Consider the following 22,011-nt stretch of genomic DNA (forward strand, 5'->3'; position numbering starts at 1 on the left):
TAGAACGGATTCTGACAAGAGTCATCAATGAGCTATTTCTAAATGACTTAGTATCCACTGGAATTGTGGATTAAGCCCTTGAGTATTGGGAAGATAAGAAAGTGCAGATTAGAAATTCAATCACCTCATCACACATCATGAGGAAGAGTACTTTAAGAAAATGTGTTAGGTCCAATCCTGCTCTGTCTATACATGACTGGACTGTCAAATCTATTAGACATGTGGTGAGGTTCATACCTATTTGCAGGTGACACCAATTTTGTTTTTCCATTAATGATATCGATGGTACAAATGGGAAACTGAATAATGTTCCTAGCTTTGGGAAATGGATAGTACTTGGGGATCCAAATTAAATGAAAATTTAACTCAATATATGCTAACACGGAAGAAAAATAAAAATGCTGGTGCCATTCAGTTGATTATAAATGGTTATCTGGTGCAATTTACTAATAAAATCTGCGACTTAGCTTTATACTAGAGTGTTGTTTGTCTCTAAGCGCTCAAATAATGTTGTAATGGTTACTGGATATACGACTGGACTACTACATCTATCATAATCTACCTAGGATACAGCCAAAATATGGTAAACAAAGCGAAGCGTAATAAGAGTCGCACTTCGGATAGGACTAATCCTGGACTGTTTGGTATTTCTTGGCTTGAGATAAAGAATGTAAATGTTATGGCTATCAAAAATAGTAGTTTTAACACGTTAAGACTTAAGATATGAAGAATGTTTAAAATGTGTTATGACTTACCAAGACTGCTTTTTAAAAGTATTTAAGAGATTTTCTGTACATAATCCGTACAGTGAATAGTGTCAATATAAGACTATCTACAGATTGTTTCAAGTTATCTGAGACAAGATGAACTCAAAATGTTGGTTGTAGATCCTTCAAATATGTAGCCCAAAGTTGAAAAATACGCTTCCACTTAATGTCAGTACGACTGAAAATATCAGTCTTTCAAAAACTCCTATTACCCAAGTGTTGATAGTATGGATTTGGCAGTTAATACGGAGTACAACGTACGATTCTTCGAATGTCGATGATGACAAATGAATGAACGGGTCCAACTGGGAGCTTTAGGCAGGGTGGCACCAGAAAATAACCTATTTTAAGGCGACACAAAATTCCTATGGAAAAAGTCTATCACGCGTCCTGTGGACACAAGGTCATTTCCTAGAATGAGGTTCACAACCTGGACAAAATTCAGTCTCACTCCTTACCTTGAGCTCCCTTATTTTCCTGGCAGCACGTTGCGTCGGCGTCAGGTAAGTCTCAGGATCGAGTTCGTGGTTATGACGGCAATGCAGGACGTACTTCGAAGTCCGACTTCGACTCCCACCCCAACAGGAACCTCCTCCACCCCCACTTGCCCCTCCTCCTCCTCCGTGGTGGTGGTGATGGTAGTTGCTATGTCGGGCAAGTCCCGCATCGCAGCTCAGGGCTGATGACACAGACCCAAAACTCTTCACCGAATCTGCCTCGCCGCCGCCGTCGTCCAAATCTGTGTCGGGCGATCTCGAGGGCGTTTCCGGCTGAGAGGCCTGTAGAGATTGGGTTTCTTCTGTTACAAGGGCCTTCAAAGGACAGAGTATAAATTTCAGGGGAAAAAAGACAGCACAATAAATGGAAAGCAAACAATGGTTACATTAAACACTGAATATTTGAGCTAAAGATAATAGCAATTAAAAATACCACCTTACCTTTTATATGAGTAGCAGCTCCCCAGAGTGCATTTTTTAATATTACAATCACTCGCCTCACATTAATGCTCACACAAATGCACGTCGATATTTTACATCTACACAAGATATCAGTCATGAGATAGGGAGCAAATATGTATTCATGTCATATTTCATGTTCTCTTCGACGAAACTTTTCCGAAGAAAAAGTGATCGTTCTTTAAAGACACTACATACCGGAGTAAAGGGCAAAGATGAAGGGCCGTAGCTCCCAAACGAAGGCGCTGCAGACACTGGAAGGAAGTTGGGCCTCCGCAGGTGATTTTGGTAGCCCGGATGCCAGGGGGATGGGCCTAGTCCGGCATATGACTAAACAAGGCGAAAGTGTGTGAAGGAAACAAAAGGCGAGGGGCTGTTAGCTTACATTCACATCAACAACTTCAACTCATTCCATGATGTGGTGACGCGTCATCCAAAAGGCAGTTCTCTAATATCAAAAAGTGCATACATATACACATATACATACAAATAAACACACATGACCTATATACATACCGTATATATATATAAATATATTTCCAGTTTAGTGCGGTTACGCAGGCAATTTGACAGACTTAGATTTCTCTAACTTCGACCATTCATTTCAATTTGTAGGAAAAGAAAATTTTACTTTCAAAACTGCCGATTTGCATGTCACGTACCACTAATAGCTTGTCACTTTAGTTCAGGAATCGTACATTGTTAGTTGTGCTAGACTATGAAAATCACTATCAAAAAACAATCATTAGTATTAATTAGTAGGGCAGAACAAATCCACTCATGCAAACAATTTCTCTAGATGCAAGTCAGTTTCATAACTTGCAGAAATAATGCCGCTATCAATGCAAACAGTTTCCTAACACACTCATCATACAAGCTGGTATTTTCTTATAAGCAATTCGATCCCAAACATATCTTTGCAATCAATGCTTACCGAACAAAAAGCACATCACCTAATGTAGGCTAACAGTTTCCTAGTACAAAGAATAGTCTAGAGCCTAGGTTTCAAAGCCCTCTGATAGCAGCAAAGCCTCAAAATCAAGCACCTTGTCTCTGAAAGCACTCTTGGCTGAATTGTCATTTTTAGCAACCTAGAAGGCAAAAACCTTAGTCATACACTAATTAAAATTTCAAGGTATTCTAAAACTTACTGCATCAACATTTCAACTTTGCAGTTCTATTTTACGAAAACAAGACGGATTTGAAAAACTACAATCGACAGCACCTTCTCAAGCGAGCGTTTTCCGGCAAAAAGTTCACAGAATGGCGCACACCTGCCCAACACACCTTTCCTTTTATACGCCGTGGCAGAATTATGGACTCGTTCGCGCAAACTATGATTTTTCCACTTGTTTACATTGAACCTTTTCCCATCGGCAGCAAACTTTTAAGTGAACTTAGTTCATTATTATGAAATGAACGCACAAATCTGTCTATACCGGTAAAACTTATGCACAGATGAAAAAGGCGTTCTCCCTATTAATTTTGATTTCAATTCAAAAGCCTTTGGTAAACAAAGGGAATCCAAGTACCCAAACACAGAACAGGGATTATCAAACACAGAAAAGGGAATATCTAACTATGATAATTAAGGGGGTGTATTTCTACATACAAAAATCAATCTCTCTCTCTCTCTCTCTCTCTCTCTCTCTCTCTCTCTCTCTCTCTCTCTCTCTCTCTCTCTCTCTCTCTCTCGTTTTCCGAAACTCTAATACATTCTCAATCACGAAGCATAAATGCCAGCAACATGTGAAGATCACAGACGAGTTAATATACTCATTGCTTCATTAATTTTCTCCTTTCGGCAGCTGATAAAATGAGGTTAAGTGGGAAATACTGACACGAAAGTAGGGCGGGGCCAGGTTCACTGTTCTGAGGCACAAAATTGGGAGAAAAAATTAATTAAGCAAATGGATCTATTATAGTCCCTCTCACACAGGCAAGAGACGAGGGTATTCTCCTTTGTTGGTAGCTGGTTGTTCTGTTTGCATGTTGAAGAGGCTTACTGAAACTTATCTTCACTAGTATACTTCCGTCCTACTTCAAAATACTTTCTACGAAAACGTCGCTTTCAGTTTTTTTTTTAATATTCAAAAGTCAAATAACAATCTGGAATTGCATTTTCTCACTGCTTCTGTAAAACTATCGTCGATTGTATATAATCACGACTTTAAATTTTAACATTCACGCTCTATGTTCCTATACCTGAATATAAAAATTGTCTTCCTGATCCACAGGTGAAATATGGTACTTATCATAATGGACATACAAGATTTTTTCTCAACATTACTCTTATGAACTTTCCTAGCTTATAACTTAAAAACCCTGCAAACAATTTTCTGTAACCAGTTCAGAACTGAATTCGTCTCTTTCTGACAGATAATTCGGCTTTACTAAAAATTACTCCTAGAGCACCCTGAATTAAAAGTAATGCTCATCGAAGGCTTAAAAGGAGAAAACATGTAAAAATGCGCCGAAGTTTCTTGGGCGCAATCGAGTTTTCTGTACAGCCTATAATCAAGGCCACCGAAAATAGATCTATCTTTCGGTGGTCTCGGTATAATGCTGTAAGAGCCGCGGCCCATAAAACTTTAACCACGGCCCGGTGGTGGCCTATCTTATATCGTTGCCAGAAGCACGATTATGGCTAACTTCAACCTTAAATAAAATAAAAACTACTGAGGCAAGGGGCTGCCATTTGGTATGTTTGAAGATGGAAGGGTGGATGATCAACGTACAATTTGCAGCCCTCTATCCTCAGTGGTTTTTAAGATCTGAGGGCGGACGGAAAAAGTGCATAGTGTTCTTTTCAGAAAATTAAAAACAATCACTATGTAACAATAACACATCTCTAATACCGGGCTCCTTGAGAATCTTGTAAAAGCTACATGGAATGTTAATCCCAAACAATGATTAAGACTTCCGTAATAATATCTATGGAAAATATCTTGACCCTGTTTAATGCTTCATTACGTATATTTAAAAGCATCAGTACGGGCATGGCAGTACAGGGATAAACAACTTCCTATCAGAGGTACGATAATCAGCTGATTAAGTTAAGTCTTACACACAATACAGGTCAAAATTAGCCTACTTCGGGAAGAATAAAAAACTGAAATTTAGAAGTACAAAACTACTAGAGTAGGCTTTAGGAGCAATCTGAGGAAGCATCAACATCTATTTGGAGGAACAGCGATAGGGAAAACCTAGAGCGCACCATGTCTGGTATGCCGGAGGCTGCTAAGTGCTCCAGCGACTGCTCCAGAAGAGGTGGAAACGTCAACGTGGGCGAAGGGGATCTCTGAGATACGCATGGAGAAAACTGCACATAAAGTAGAGAGGAATGGGAATGACGAAATGTATAAAAGGAGACATCAGATAAATAAAACACAAAGGGGAGAAAGTTTTTCTAGATAAAGTAGGTGGGAACATGGAGACCTTGAAACGGTAGATGTCATATGGAATTTTACATCTTATTTACAATTTTACTTTCTTGCTTGGGACCTACAAAATCCAATATGAAAAAGTATTTAGACTACAAAGGTCTTTTAAGCATAGACCAATACAAGTAAACAGTGGGGAATTTCAAACGGATTTGACAAAAACCCTACAGTAATATGAAAATTATTCCATACAAAAACTGAGTAACGTACCGTCCTCCTTGACCTGCATCTTATATATGAAAATCAATCATTCACACAGGAATATGTTTCACTTAGGTGGAAGAACAAAGCCACACTGCGTACATGAAACAGCTAGTTTCCTTCAATATAAAACCATTCTTCCTTTTAACAGGTGAAAGAATTAAAACCTTCCTTCACTAATTAAATTACAAAATTTCTTATATGCCTAAAACTTTCTTCAACTTAGAGAACTGAACCCTCCTTGAATAAATTACGTAACTGCACATGCATTCATACGAGGACTTCTCAGCGAGATGAAAAATCCAAAACAATGCCCAAACACTAAAAGCTCCCAGCAACAGACCTTTGGTGGACGTAATCTTACCCCTTCATGTACCTACTTATATTAATAACAGTCTGACTAATCTGTTTAATGCATTGTCCTGAGTGAAACAACTTGCCAAAATTCAACAAGGTAATTTTCGACTACCATTACCAAAGATCCTAAAGATCGGATAACAAATCAGCTGACTGTCAAGCTACGTGACTAGTTCATGCAAATTACGGATTACAGACATCCAAAAATGCAAAAGCCAGATCATCTCCACTGACAGAATCACATACTTCCAAGTTTTCTCATTCACATGCTGAATGAGAAAATATCTGTATTTCTAAGATCTCCGTAAGAAGCTACTAACACTGCATGCATTCAGTTATAAACTCCAGCTGGGGTTGCAACCGGACCAGAATGTCCACAATTAAATTTAACCGTTGAGACGTTTCAAGATCACCTGGTTACGCTCATTATTCAATCAACAAGAAAACAATGCCTCTAGGGACATTCCCCGTAGAAGAATGAAAACTCAAACAATTGAGACAAAAACCTTTCCTTTTTGTGTACAATATATCTTTTTTGAAAACGAGTTGGTGTGGTCCGTAAAACAGAACAAAATTATTACCGTGTAAACCAAGTCACAACAGATGACTTGCTTAGTCCAAGTTTAAAGGCTGTTTTTGGTGATAAAAATCCTGGTAAATTAAATTTACAATATCTAATTCTATCGTTTATCTAAATGTTGTTAAGAGAAAGTTGGCTTTGTGCCTAAGCCTCCATCGTTCCATCAGCAACCCGGACTGAAATCTTTTAATATTAAAAAACAGGGCAAACCACTTGACAACATCTGAAAAATACAACGAAACTTAACACCGGTTTCAACCTCAAAAGCTACACTAAAAAAACTACACACTAGACGAACTTTAATTCAGTTTCGAATTGAATGCCAAAACTATAATGATTTTGATTTTTTTTTTTTTTTTGTACTTACATGTGATTTTCTCTCGGAAGCAGAGCTGGTCCTTCTGGAGTAGCTGCTGCCGTGAGAAGAAAACCTCCGTGGGGTTTCTGGAGTGTGTGTGAGACTCATCCCTTTCGAGGAAGATGCCCTATGAGAGGATAAAGAAGCAGAGGGATGACAGGATGACGATAGGATGGAGGTGGAGGACGGCGACGTCATCCCTCCCATCCCTCTGCTGGTGACGAAACTCGCAGATCTGACGTGAGGACAAGTTTCAATTAGATTTGAAAGAATGACACCTCAGACGAATCCTTGTTAAAATGATACACAAAAAAAAATCAAGTGCGTGACGCAACTAAAGTAATATAGGTGATTTAAGAAACAAGTAACATAAGTGACTTCATTAATACAAGTAACTTAAAGGATTAAGATTAACACAAGTAACAAAGGAATTAGCAAGCAAACTCAGGTGACTTGGGTAAAAGCAATACAAGTGACTTAAAAATAGCAAAAGCTATGGCTTAAAATGTAGATTCAGACTTCGTGCTATGATGAACAAATAAAAAAAATGCACGCAACTTAAGCAACACAGTAACAGTTTGAAAGCTTTGGAAAACATGGGAAATTACATAAAACTAACATATGCAACACAAGCGTCATGTGTCTCAACTGCAAGCTTGGAAGAAACTACAGTTAGCTTTCAGTCGTGGAAAAAGTACCAGTATTCTAATCTTAATCAATCAACGACGTTAAAAACTCTCTGACTTAAACAGCCGTGGTCGTAACAAGAACTTTTCCGTTTCGTTCAGAAACAAGACAAAAAACAAATACCAAAGTCAAAAACTCAAAGTCAACACAAATATATTGCTGACGATGACAAAACCACTGGAAGATGTTTTATAATGGGCAAGTAAATGGATTCCTCAAGAATGTAGCTCGATGATAAAATTAAAACTATGGGTTACATTACAAAAAAATAATATAAATGAAACTACCCAAGGAAAAAGCACGATTTTTTAAATACTCAAGGAACGCTCCATACTCCACGAGTAACCTATTACAATTAGACATAACCAATAAAATAAAGGACCCTCATAGAAAAAATAAAAATTAACAGTATGTAATGACACAGGTCACTAAGTTCTTTCGTATATTCCATCTTTCGTTGCATACTCGCAGGGATTGGCATCAGTAATACACCGCACAATGGAGTAAATTAGGTTAGGTAGGGTACAGGTTGGCCTTGTATCTTTGATGACAAAAAGCAGGGTGGATGTGGCTACAAAATGTACAGGGATTTTTTGAATTAGAACCTATAGCAAATTAAGGGGTGCAGGATGCCGTTTAATTATTCCGAGCTAGTCTAACTACGAAACGAATAGAACTTTATCAAAGCTACAAAGCGGTAAGCTTTTCAAAGAGCAAAAAAGAAATGTCGTCATGGCAGCTAATTTCGCCACCACAGCCAGCAACACTAATCTCTAATAAAGGAAAAAGTTCAGGCCAGGGCTTTGTGCGGGACCACCTTCGACATAAGCTGCTCTTGTTACTGCTGACGTTCCGTGATTAAATTTTTATGACAAATGAAATTCTCATACATATTTTAGCCGATTTGCAAAAATCCTGCCATGGTTCACAAAACGTAAAATAAAGCTTTCGCAATAGTACATGGGCTAATGGCTAATGCAAAAATGTTTACGAAACTGGCCATCTTCATTCTGTTTTGTATTATTACTGCCTTCACAAATTTTACCGTTTAATCGCTACAAAAATGTGGATTTATTGGTAACACACATGCTGAGAAAAGACAAGCAAGAGCTTCACCCTTCGGTCAATACAGCCATTTAAGTTTCAACGCTGACGGGCGTGTCACGATTCTGTCCAGTCGCGGGAGGTAATGCTGTGCTGATCGACAAGGACAGTGCATATTAACTATTTATTTTGACATTTCCTTCACATATACACGCCTGATTACTCAGGATTCTTGAAGCTTAAACCGACGACAACAACATATAACATTACGAAATCCATGAAGTAATACTGGAAACTCAGCACTGAGACGAAACTTTTTGCAACATTTGGCTTAGAATGAGTGGGGAAGAGGATATCAAGGTCAAAGTTCACCATCATCAACACGGAATTTCCCATCCAAATGCACGATGAAAATTAAATTTTGAGGGTATATCAATGAATAAAATATTATAAAATAGTTATATCAACATTCCTAACTGCGTAGGACCAACATCAAGAACTCGATATTCTGTATGTTAAAAGCTCAAACATTATTTCGTATTTTTCAAGAAGTCGCACCTGAAAGGACGAGAGAGAGAGACTATCAACTGCGGTTGTAACGACTTATTCAATGCCCCTGGTAAGAGCAAATTGCAGGTGAACAAGAAGAATGGCAGGGCCGAGGGTGGGGAGGGGGTGCGGTCAAAAGTCACCAAGTCTCTGAGTAAAAGTTGATTACAAAAAAGTCGCCAGGGTTTTGGAATAAAAAAAGTTTTTATTTGACCCTCAGAGTCGTCTGATAAAAAAATAATATGTTTCTTACCTGACAATGCCCCTACTGGACGATTTCGACCCATGATGGGTATCGCTCTTGCATTTGTTGTCCGTTTTACTTTCCGAAGTGGATTTGATACGAAGGGAGGCAGAGCGAGTCAACCTTGGAATTCGTGAACTTCTAGAAGCTGTGCTTAAGGAGGAGCCTGGTCGCTCTTCCTCGACGGGTGTGCAGGGCGAGGACGACATTGCTGATGGCATCCCTGAGGCTTCTGCGCCCAATCCTAAAACAGAGAATGATAACACTATAAACAAAATCTAGGGGTAACGGAGGTGTTATTACAACACAAAACACTCCCAAGAACTTCATATATTATCTTACAATTCAGCCATAACCTCACAAAACAATGGAAAAAATACCAACCAGCTTGACTATTAAAATGACTTTTAAGATCAATTCTACACTTTACGGCAAAAAGGCACTGCAGTCTAAAACAACACATTTGTGGCTACCTAAATGAACTTCATGCCACAAGAGAGAGAGAGAGAGAGAGAGAGAGAGAGAGAGAGAGAGAGAGACCCTTGCCCGAAAAAATAACAGTTACGCGGAAGCATTTAAAGAAAAAGATCGTGCCTGTCTGCCCGCTACCTGACTTTGAACATCATGCCCAAACGCATTGTCTCCCATGTCATTATATAACACGGAAATATACAGGTCTCAAAGTCGCATTCTTCTAACCCCAAGCTGCTCTGTAGCAAAAACAGTAACCCAGACCATTTGATTTCTTGTTAAAAACAATTAAGTTCAATTTGAAGTTAAAATTCGTTAAAACTTAATAGCATGACATGGTTGAATATTTTCAATAAGTAATTTTTTTTTAATCAAAAACCAATGAAATAAAATATTCAATGCAAGAGAGGTGCAATTGGATAATCTTTTAGCCCAATACAATTCTGTAGACTAAATCGTTATGAAAAAAGGTACTCGAATTAACGCAACTACTGAATTATTGTAAAATGTAGTACATTAGCGTGATTTGATCATACCACTTTGAAATCAAATAACTGTACAACAGAACGGAAGACTGATATGAAATGAAACACTAAATTTTGTAATCCAATTGCTATGAGATAAAAACTAAGACGATACAAAAAAAAAAAAAAAAAAAGGCAGCGCGTTTTCAACCAACGACCTTGGAACACCCCAACAGCATAACAGCGGCGGATCTCGCCATCTCACGCTTCGCTAACGGGAGTCACCTTGCGACGCACCTCCAATCATGACGTTTCTCTGGACTTCCGTCAACGCAAGTCCCTATTACATGATTCATGTACGTGGCGGATAGCTTTTAAATACGCCTCGCAGTCTAAATGTTGCTACTACTGTTAAAACTGAACAACACCCTTGACCTTTTAATGGTATCGGGAAGCTCAGAGAATTTTTTCGGGGCAAAAATTCAGCAATCTTTGTGCTGCATTCAATTAAACACTGGCAGAGACTTGTCCACTTCATGTACACAACAGGACTAATTATAAAGGGCGGCCTAATTAATATTGTAAGTAAATCACAATGCGCTATAATTTACAGCAACTTACTTGTACTAGCCGCTTTAATGTATTCTGAAATCTGAGAATCACGTTCAATTCATGAATGGCGCAATAAGGTCCTCCACATACTGTACAAGGTTCAGAACAATGCAATGAAAATCGACAATACTTTATAACATCATGAACACAGCAAAAAAAAAAAAAAGCAAATAAAAATAAGAGTTTTATTCTTTTAATAAGTTGATCGGTTTTTCAAACTTGTCTATTTTGCAATATCAATGGCAAACGTAATGAACTCAACCTAGTACTCCGACATCTCAAAAAAAAAACCAAAGGCTGTAACCCACGTTGAACAAATTATTCTGTGAGAGAGAGAGAGAGAGAGAGAGAGAGAGAGAGAGAGAGAGAGAGAGAGAGAGAGAGAGAAATGCATGGACACATTCAGTTGTGGGACCCAACGGAATTGTCAAATATACAGAATTACCTTTGAAGATACTGACCTTAATATTCACTGAATAATGTAAAACATTTAAAAAAAGAAACTTCAATAAACAAAGCTCCAGGATGACTGTGCAATGGAATTTTCTAAAAATATCTTTCATTCTGTAACTGCCAAACCCAAAAATATTCAGCAGCACTTCACAAACTTCCAAAAAGAAAAAATACAAACTAAACTTTATAGCTGTCAGCCACAACATCCTACATTTGTGTTTTTCTTGAGAACATGGCCAGGCAACACTGAAAAAAAGATGATGAAAAAACCGACGCTCTGCGTGAGGTTGTAAACCAGCTCATGCTTTCAGACATGGTTTGTTGATGGACCTTTCCATCACATCAGCTGCTGACCCGAGAATAAATGTACATTATTTAAATTATTACCTCTGAGTTTAGAATTTCCCCTTCGTTAATAAAAAGCTGAATAATAATAATAATAATAATAAAGGGATCCTATTCACTAACATACGTTGCCGGCCGATGTTTAAGCAGAGGTGAATGACCAAGCAATCAAAACCGAATTGGGGTCACCCTGATTTCCAACACGCAGCCCTATCGTCAAGCTCACGCTCGTCTCGGATCAATTGGTGTCAGCCATGCAGTTGCCCTTGGGGCCTTTCAACTGTCAGGAATAACAATAAAGCAACTTATTTCTGCTGTGATACGTTGCAGTGCATATATATATATATAAATATATATATATATATATATATATATATATATATATATATATATATATATATATATATATATATATATGTATATGTGTGTGTGTGTGTGTGTGTGCGCGTATCACAAGAAAAGTAAGTTGCTACTGTCACATTTACACTTCCAAACAACTCCCATAGCACGTACTCACTCGTTTCGTGATGTTCAGGCACCTCTTTCCAAGTTTCTACCTAGCCACCTGCCCACCTCTTCCTCCTCAAGACACTACCAAATCGTATACTCGTTTCACCAACACGACCAAAACTATATCAGATCAGGACCCATTCTTTTACCAACGCTAACCCTTCTAGCACTCAAATATACCTCCACTATACCCTCTGTGCTCTAGGCAATTCATCGCTGCCGCTTCCACATTCTTTTATTTTTGTACATCATCAACGCTTCTACACATGAAACTTGGTTCAGCCATCTCACAATTAAATATTCACGGACTGAAACCAAAGCTTCTGAATCAGCTTCACAGGAGTCTTGACGCTTTCCGATGTTAATTTTGACCCGGCTAAAACTCCGAAAATACGCCCATTAAACAATGATATTGCAAATTCTAATAATAAAATTCTACCAAGTCGCGAATTCTGCGAGGTACATCCCTGTTGCACCCTGAATCATTTAATTCTAAAATAATGGCTAATTCGTATTTTGAATTAATATCCTTTGACCCCTGTTTTAATTATTCATGCAAAAAACATGCAAAACGTTTTCAATTACATGTTCGTATTAACCAAGTTTCCCAGACAAACATTTTTAAATAAATGCGTTCATATACAGTATATATATATATATATATATATATATATATATATATATATATATATATATATATATTATATATATATATATATATATATATATATATATATATATATATATATATATATTATATATATATACATATATATACATATATATATACATATATATATACATACATATATACATACATATATACATACATATATATATACATATATATATACATATATATATATATATATATATATATATATATATATATATATATATATATATATATATACATATATATATAATATATATATATATATATATATATATATATATATATATATATATATATATATATATATATATATATAATATGTTAGGAAAAACTGCACGTCCCATTACACAACTAAGCTTAAAACTACACGGAGAAGGGTTTGCTATTATAAAAAAAATTACTAGAATGGGCTAATTTAGGGCTAACAAATGTGATGGTCAATTTTCAATTTAAACCATAATCATATTACACAGATGAAAATATGACTTACGTTTTCACGTATGCTTTAAACGTTTCTAATATTAATTTCCTTACCAAGTTAGACTGGATGGATTTAACCTAACCTAGGGGGCAGGGTCCCTACCTAGCCGGAGGGGGTATCCACCCTACCTAACCTAAGGCACTGTACATTAAAATAACTGGTTGCAACCTAACCTAACCCAGGCCACCAGGTCCTCACACCTGGTCCACCACTCATTACCTAGGTTTACCATGTCCATACCTAGCTAGCGCGTGATATTTTATAAACCTTCAATAAACCTTATCTTTACTAGAATCAAGAGCTTGCAGAAGTTGGCAATCATCATATTAAAATACATCTCTGTTTTTGTGTTATTTTGTAAATTACTCCACCCCAAAAACATTTTTCCACTGGCCCCCATGATTGTAGGATATAAGGGGTTCCAGTATCCTTAAACTATTAATCTGTCAATGAAATGAAAATGAGAAATGTTCGCAACTAAGAAAAAAAAAATACAAGGGACAAGAGTAACATGCCTGCACCAAAGGCACACTGACTATGAATTGATGCTGGTTTCTTTCAAGTAATGCCTGAATTCCAAAATCCCAAATAGGTTTCAGCATTGTTCACTTACCTACATCCAGTGAAATAACAAAAGATGCACGATAGCCATTCTTAACCACAACGCACTGGGATAAAACAAAATCAAATCGAGAGCTGCCTTGACCATCAAAACATCAGAACTTGGAAAAGTCGAAGTAGGTAGCATCATTTGTCATTAAACATCTCGAGCAGTAAATTTGTGATTTAGTATGATTATCATATTTAGCATATTAAGGAGACTTCGGAGCATTGCATAAAAACTCCAATATCAAATTATGGTATTAAAGTACAGGTATAATATCACTTAACAAGAGTTTCAGAGATGAAAGTATTTACAATAATGCCATGACAACAAACGAATCTTAGTAAGGGTACGTGAAATGAAATTAAATAAAACATCTACTAAAATAATCAGCTAGCCAAAGTTAACCTTATAATTCTTGCTTGAATACGAGAAGCACAGAAAAAGCTCGTACAGTATTGCATACACCACCTCTCTTTTTGAGGGAAAGCTGAATAAGGTAAGAGTAAACCGATACTGAAGACCTATTCAAAGTAAACTAATTTTAAAATCCCACAACAAAGGTCATGAAGGATGTTGATAAGGTCTCTGGCTGGTGTAACATTATGGCATTGGAAGCGTGGGTAGGGCAGCAACCTGACTTTGCCCTCATTTTTTATAAAATTAGAGAAAGGTAGATTTGGGAATACAACTTCTGGAAATGGCATTGTAAGGAAGGCTAACCAATGGAGCAGTGGGTTGAATAAGGTTAGGCCAGTGGAGTGGTGGTAGGTAAGCCTAGGCCATGTCTGGTGAGTAAGAGTTAAATAAGGCTAAGCCTGATGAGCGACTAGGCAAGTGGGGGCAGTATATAACTGATGTAGTGATTGATCACATATGGCTATGAAACTTGACTGATATGTTAAGTTAGGCTTGGGCAGTTGAATAACTGTTTATGTATGACTAGGCAAGTGGGGCTGCGAGTTCAGTAAGGCTAGGCCTGTGGAGCAGTGGTTTAAGATCAGCAGTGGAGCATGACTGAAGGCTAAGCCAATGGAGCAATGGGTCAAAAGTGGCCGGATAAGAATAAGCAAGGAAAAGACTGTTTAGGGAAGGTACAAGGCCTTACAGGTGAACAAAGTTGGAATTTTTATCATTCGTGAGGAATGATTTGATTCAGTAGCGCGTTCACTCACCTAATATACGGGCATACTTCACTGACTTGCGAAAACTGACTCAAATTCTAGCACATTCGTGTAGTCCACTCTTATCTATTAACATAAGAGCTACAGACCACGAGAGCTGGTGTTGCACATCACAAAATGTCAATAATACATTATCGTAACCGGTCAGATTCTGAATTTCAATTTCCTATATAAACAGTTTACACACAAAACACAAACAAATATAGTTTCAGAAGCTGAAGACCCAAACTCTCCACAAATGTCTTCCCCAACGCGATACAAAACAACTGGCAAGGACAGCAACCAGCGGTGTTTGGGAGGATAATAATAACAAAAAGAAACTGGATAGTAACCCGCCTGTTGCCGGTAACTATTAGGCTCGTTACGACAGCTGACAACACCATTTTACCTTTCGATAATGGTCAGTGGGCAGTTGTTTACTTACGTCTACTGTGAACTTCATCTTGAAATGTATTTAACCTCTGAAATGAATTTTTATTAAGTAGCATTGTTTTAGCAGGTTATTTTACCTTATCTAAAAAGTAAAATGACTTGGACAACATAACAGCTTTGCTAAACATCCTAAAAGCAGACAACAATCCCATTTTATAACGTTCACTCTGTTATTTCTAAGTGAAAAGCTAATTTCACCACCAATATATTAAAAGATTGGCAATGTATTGAGCTTTTTCATAGTATACATTGTCTATATTCAAAATATATATATATATTTTATAATGTCTAAGGTTCATAAAATTTACGGTTTTTGGAAACGGTAAACTTAAATTCCTGAGGACTTTATAGATGGAAAACACACACACACACACACACACACATACAAACACACACACACATTGTTAACATGAGTTTTTCCCTACTGAAGGAGTGGCTCCACAAGTGCATTGACCTTTCAGTTCACAGCGAGGTTTTTCCGGATAAGGCTGCTGCCCCAATGCTCTTCTCTACCATAGTCACTACCAACAACAGTTGACTAACCATAATTCCACAACTCACTACCTCGGTCAACATGGGGCACAATGGAAGTTTCACCAGTTGAATCAAAACTCTGGTCTCACTGAGCACATTCTCCCACATTATATATATATATATATATATATATATATATATATATATATATATATATATACTTTAAATTATTACTAATGGTCCACCTGAATGACTACGAAGGAACATCCTATATACAACTGTCGTTTGCTGAAAATGAATAACGACTGCTTTTCACTCTTTCATATTACCAAAGAGATTGTCGAGTGACCTGGTACGCGATTCAAGTTCTGGCAAAGGTCAAAACTGCTCTATGAAGCTTACATTAGAACCAAACGCTCTCTCTCTCTCTCTCTCACACACACACACACACACACACACCCAATTCATACATAAACACAATACAACAACACGAACAAAAAGGGTTCAGGTGTGTCACTCTCCAGTGACATTCCTCATCTACATCTCTCAACTGCACCTACAGTTTATAAGGACATTCGGGAGAGTGGAATGAGGGAACCAGGACAGGGTAATTTTTCTTACAGGATATTTACATCACTGGATCACACATCACAGCGAATCTTTGTGTAAGACTATGAATAAATTTCATGGATTTCTTATAACGTTTAGCATCATGCCCTAGACCGGAATATGCCTAACAAATGCACATTTCACGGTGTGCATGAGGACAGAAACTTACAGAGGAATATTCCAGAAGACCACTTTCAGTTACTGAAGATGATTACAACGATGGGTTTCACTGGACGGGTTTTTACATGAATTGTGCCTGACCAGTTGAAAGTATCTCGCATAAAAAGAACAAAATCTACTTATAACAATAATGTATTATCATGGACAAGGCCAACCACAATATCTGCCGATTTTATGATTGTACTAAATGAATCTCGATGAATGTCATTAAACAACGGAAATAAACACAAACCTGCGACTACCGTCCGTTTAATGGTTAATTTTGAAGCGGTTTTGAAAGTTTACTCTCAACAGGCTAAGAATAATGGAGATTAATGACAGAAGTTATCAACTTAGAAGACTTAGATCGGTTGTTACAAAACAGACAAACCTTGTAACCAGCCAGTATCACATCTTTAAAGTATGCATTATTTCCCAAACTAAAGTAATAATCTGTTATCTACGTCCTAGACTTACAAAAAATAATAAACATTAACATAAATATAAAGATACACGCCTTTAAGACAACCTCGGAGAGATGTCAGATCTCGGGTGGCGCTAGGGGCGAAAAAGAATCTCTCTCTCTCTCTCTCTCTCTCTCTCTCTCTCTCTCTCTCTCTCTCTCTCTCTCTCTCTCTCTCCAACGTAGCTTTGCATAATTTCCCTCAAAATTTGGAGAGCAGCCTGCTTAACCTACGTTACGAACTTCAAGATTTTCACGGGCTGCATGGTTGAAACACTGCCGGCCAGCAGACGTGCAAACATACATACATTTTTACGAACAGCATAATGGTCGCAAATTTCCTGGTGCATGAATGAACGAGTGTGTTTTATTTATATACCTTGAAATTCTCCCATCGTCCTCCACTAGCCCCTGTGATGAATATCATCAGACAAATGTACACAACAGGTTAACTCCATTTGACATATATTAAAGTTTCCTATCAAATACTCTGATACGCTTATCAGTTTAAGTGAATAATCTTCTACATATTTGGTGTCTTCTGCTCAACAATCAATGATGTCGTAATACTAAGCCTTCGTACAACCTTGGTTTCCACGATTTACTGGCCTCAGAAAATTTCATTGGGACAATTTTGGTGTGGAATATAAAACAACTGAAAGCTGTGAATCTTCGTCTCTTAACCCCTTCAGCACCATGTCACACTTGGTGTAAGACCACATGGTGGCGCAGAGCCAGTTTAACGTACATCAGACTCACCACCTGAGAATGTTCCTGCAAACGCCATAGTTATCGCTTGTCCACTGAGCCTAGAATATTTTCACTGTATGACCTTTACTACATACGCATAACTGTCATATTCGTCCTTTTTTTTTCTAGATAATATTCTGCTTAAATTGTTGATTTTCCTTCATAATTACACCAATCAAAGGAAAAAATTACAATGTCTGAAAGAATTGTAGGTCTAAATTAAGCATTGTAGAGAAATTAAATATATCATCGTCAGTTAAACGTAGTCACCGAACTATGCAAATTATTCAGATTAATTCAGTTTGAATTCAGGTGAGTTTTTATTTCAACCAAAGCGACGTGTCGTGGTGGTTAGAATGACACTTGATGGTCCATCACATCTACAATTTCAGGATTACCTTTGATGCACAATAAAATTCATTATTTCAGGAGCATCGCTCGTTCGGTGCTGTTGCTAAAATGCGATGTAATTGATGCATGCTGTCATTGCGTATAACATTTACGTTGATAAACATAACCAGTTCTGACATTTGCCCGCAATAATGTTTCAAGTCGAAAAACCCAAACGGATTTATTGCATGACGACCAAATACCGTCACATATTATATCACCGGCTAACGAATAACAAATACGAAGAGCAAATACAATTACAATGCGTTTCCGAATAATAAATCCACCAGTACAGTTTAAACATTAGACAACGTACACGCAAGCTTTTAAAAACAAACACATGCATATCTAACCTAGGATAGCAAACAAATATGCTTTGTATTTCAGGAACATAAAAGCTACACATAACAAAATAACGAATATCCCCACATTTGTGGATGGAAAATACAGATATATATTTTTTTGTGCTAAAACAAACATACTCACGATCTAGAACAAATGAACACACAAGAACAGCACGTGAAACCTATACAACTGGATGATATACACGTATTAAAAAAAAAAAAACATATTCATATGTTAATAAGAAACAATACCCCGTGATAACTGAGGCACTTCAGTATAACCTAAACATATATACAGGACCATTAATGATATCAATAATAACTAAAAATTAAATAATTATTGGTACTGTGGCTGACACAGGAGAAAGCTGTTTTTTTATGCTCTCTCTCTCTCTCTCTCTCTCTCTCTCTCTCTCTCTCTCTCTCTCTCTCTCTCTCTCTCTCTCTGCAAAGAATATTTGATTTGTATCCACTCTTTCACGACATGGTAAGGAACATCGTTAAAGTGGGATAAGACAAGCAGAGAGAGAGAGAGAGAGAGAGAGAGTCTACAAGAATATCCAATAATTTTAGAGTGATACAGAGGAGAATTATTCCATGAGAGCTGTTCCCGAGAGCCTCTCTTCGATGGCACTTCAATTCGATGGCTAAATAGGACCGTAAATACCTTCTCTAAAGAGTCATATTATTATTATTATTATTATTATTATTATTATTATTATTATTATTATTTGTTGTTGTTGTTCCTCTCAAAGTCGAGATGAATTCTTTCTCCGTGTCAGCCACAGGAGAAAGAATTCATCTCCACTTTGAGAACAACGACAATAATAATAATAATAATAATAATAATAATAATAATAATAATAATAATAATAATAATAATATGACTGTTTAGAGAAGGTATTTACGGTCCTACTTAGCCATCGAATTGAAATGCCATCGAAGAGAGGCTCTCAGGAACAGCTCTCTTGGAATAATTCTCAGCTATATCACATTAAAATGACTGGATATTCTTATAGACTCTCCACTATAACGATGGTCCTAACCAAGTCATGAAAGTCCATACAAATCAAATGTTTTTTGCGCAGAGAGAGAGAGAGAGAGAGCACCATTTGTGTTCTATAAACGATCAGACCATAGTTATTAAAATCTATAATTAAACTGCAGTTTTCCATACTGGCAGCAGAAGGTGACGACGCAACTCCCGTCATGAAAACTGCGTTGTCACAAGAGTTTAACGAACAAAAATCAGTCAATTACGAAAACTGTCTGCTTTATATTTGCAACTATGAACACAACGCCGGTTTCCAGTTATATTTCAACGCTACCCGAAACTGGACCACGGCAACATCAATTACGCTGACACAATTAGAGCTAAATTCACTCGTTCCAATTACACTATTGCAATGCGGTGACACTAAATGGGACCAGGGAGGACTATTTTTTTTTTTTTTTAGGCTTCTCACCTCAAAGTTCATTGATGTCTATTGTTTATAGATACGCTCAGGCAATTTAAAAACCAAAGAAGCAGCGAAATTAGTCACTGGAATGCAAGCTATTTATAAAATCCAAACTACCATATTTTATACTGAAATTAAAATAAAGAATAAATTTTGTAAATGATTTCGTTAACAGCCTTAACAGTGTCGAAGCCATTTTATTCTTTCAATATATCAATAAAAATGAAAGCATTCTTATTTAAGCCGACAGGAATTCATCATGCGAGCCTTAACCTAATTTCACAAATATAAAGCCGAAATTAATTTGATGAAAGGGGCTGACACAGTACTGTAACGAGCCACGAAGTTGTTTCATTTATTTACAAATTGTACTATTTTATAGATCATTTTCTAAAAGAAATACAAATACGAGCATTTGAAGACACCAGTACATGCTTTATTTATCTTGGAAAAGGAATACTGATTTGTTTAAAAGGAATCGTGTGGCAATGGTCACATTTCATACCATGCCTACCTAATTCCGGTCCTGGTCGTTTCGGCCGTAAGTCACTTTAGGCCGTAACATCCAAAACAATGTAAGACGTTATGTTTACCGTTATGTTTATGGTATTTACCATTATTATTTCATGTTTTACGTACATCCCCAAGGGCCTGGTACTAAACACGGCGCCCATTTTGCACGTAAACGTGCTTACGGCCTAAATGACTTACGGCCGAAACGACCCGAATGCCCCAATTCTATGGTTATTTATTAGAATACTCATTATTTTTCAGACCCCCGATAGTGCATTCTCATGAAGCCAATAGTTTGAATATTTACAAGACGGAGTAGATACGGAATTATTATTGGAAATCGAAGGTATACAAACTTTCCAATTCACTTTTGTGATAACCCATATTTGTCGTTTGTTAGTGAGATATCAGTTTGATTCTCTACAAGATACAGATTTACGTTCGACTGAGCTACATAAAAACACAAAGCAAAATGACAGTAATTAAAAATGAAGACAGCACCTGCTGACATTGCTGAATGACAGCGTCTCTCCAGTTTTTACAGGTCTAAGGGTCAACACGCCCTGGCGAACTTTCCTTGTATATATCAAGAGTAAATGTTAAGACAATGGGCTTCCAGTCATTTCCATAAAGGTTACTGCTCGTTAACAGCTCAAGCTTACGACGGACGTCGTAAGTAATTCCTAAAGTCCCCAGGTCCTTCTAACAGGGAAAATGTTTATGCAGGCAAACGATTTCAACATATCTTAGTTTCAAACAACCACTTGCCCGAAAGTCAGTTCCCCTCCCCCCCTTCCTATCCCCTGGCACCTCTCTGAAGGCACCTCCGTGTCACGTTTCGTTTTTTGCGTTGCGGCGCCAACCGCCTGACTAACGGAAAGCCCGTGCAATCGATACCAGTAGCACAACAACGTGAGATCATCTGTTGATCGAGGAGTAACGTGAAACCCTTCGCTTACTTTCTTGGAGGTTATAAAAAAGAAAACGTACACTTTTTTTTTATTTTGAGAACATGGGAAACAGTATAAAGAGAAAGGAGCCACGGTTGAAAGTTTTACTAACAAACAACATCACCGTTATGTGAACATGTTTATCAACGAAAAGAAGAATTAAGATAATAAATAATCTTACTTAAATTCAGTATTACTGTTGAATTGAAATCACATCGGCCATTGAAAATGTACTCATGAAAACGTCTAAAATGAAAACGACAGAACAAACAAATACCGGAGACTCAAATAAATTATTTACTGTCTGAATAACTATGTCAACAAAAGGGTTAATCCTATGGCAGAAATTAAAGGGGGTTAAGCGAATTTCATGCATTTCCGTATATCTACTCACCATAAATAAACATGTACATCTGCTTACTTACTTATGGCTGAATTTATGCTCACAGAATACCACCCACACACAGCCACCCCCTCTCTC

General features: G+C 37.2%; 1 protein-coding gene across 31 annotated transcripts in view; it reads right to left on the reverse strand.

The window, feature by feature from the left end:
* qtc (quick-to-court) overlaps positions 1–22,011 on the reverse strand; it is a 279,218-nt gene that overhangs the window by 29,809 nt on the left and 227,398 nt on the right. For 6 of the 31 annotated variants that reach the window (XM_067094469.1, XM_067094458.1, XM_067094478.1 and 3 more), the window contains exons 2-4: positions 9,196–9,430; positions 6,672–6,897; positions 1,226–1,546 (exon numbers count right to left, since the gene is read on the reverse strand). In XM_067094469.1, the coding sequence (XP_066950570.1) occupies positions 1,226–1,546; positions 6,672–6,897; positions 9,196–9,430 (782 nt within the window). Of the gene's footprint in view, positions 1–1,225; positions 1,547–1,921; positions 2,054–4,940; positions 5,046–6,671; positions 6,898–9,195; positions 9,431–14,977; positions 15,385–22,011 lie in introns of those variants that run through there. The other 25 variants (XM_067094453.1, XM_067094446.1, XM_067094463.1 and 22 more) reach the window with 9 other exon arrangements.

Source organism: Macrobrachium rosenbergii, chromosome 50, assembly GCF_040412425.1.
Source record: "Macrobrachium rosenbergii isolate ZJJX-2024 chromosome 50, ASM4041242v1, whole genome shotgun sequence".
In the NCBI taxonomy this organism is placed as follows: Eukaryota; Metazoa; Arthropoda; class Malacostraca; order Decapoda; family Palaemonidae; genus Macrobrachium; species Macrobrachium rosenbergii.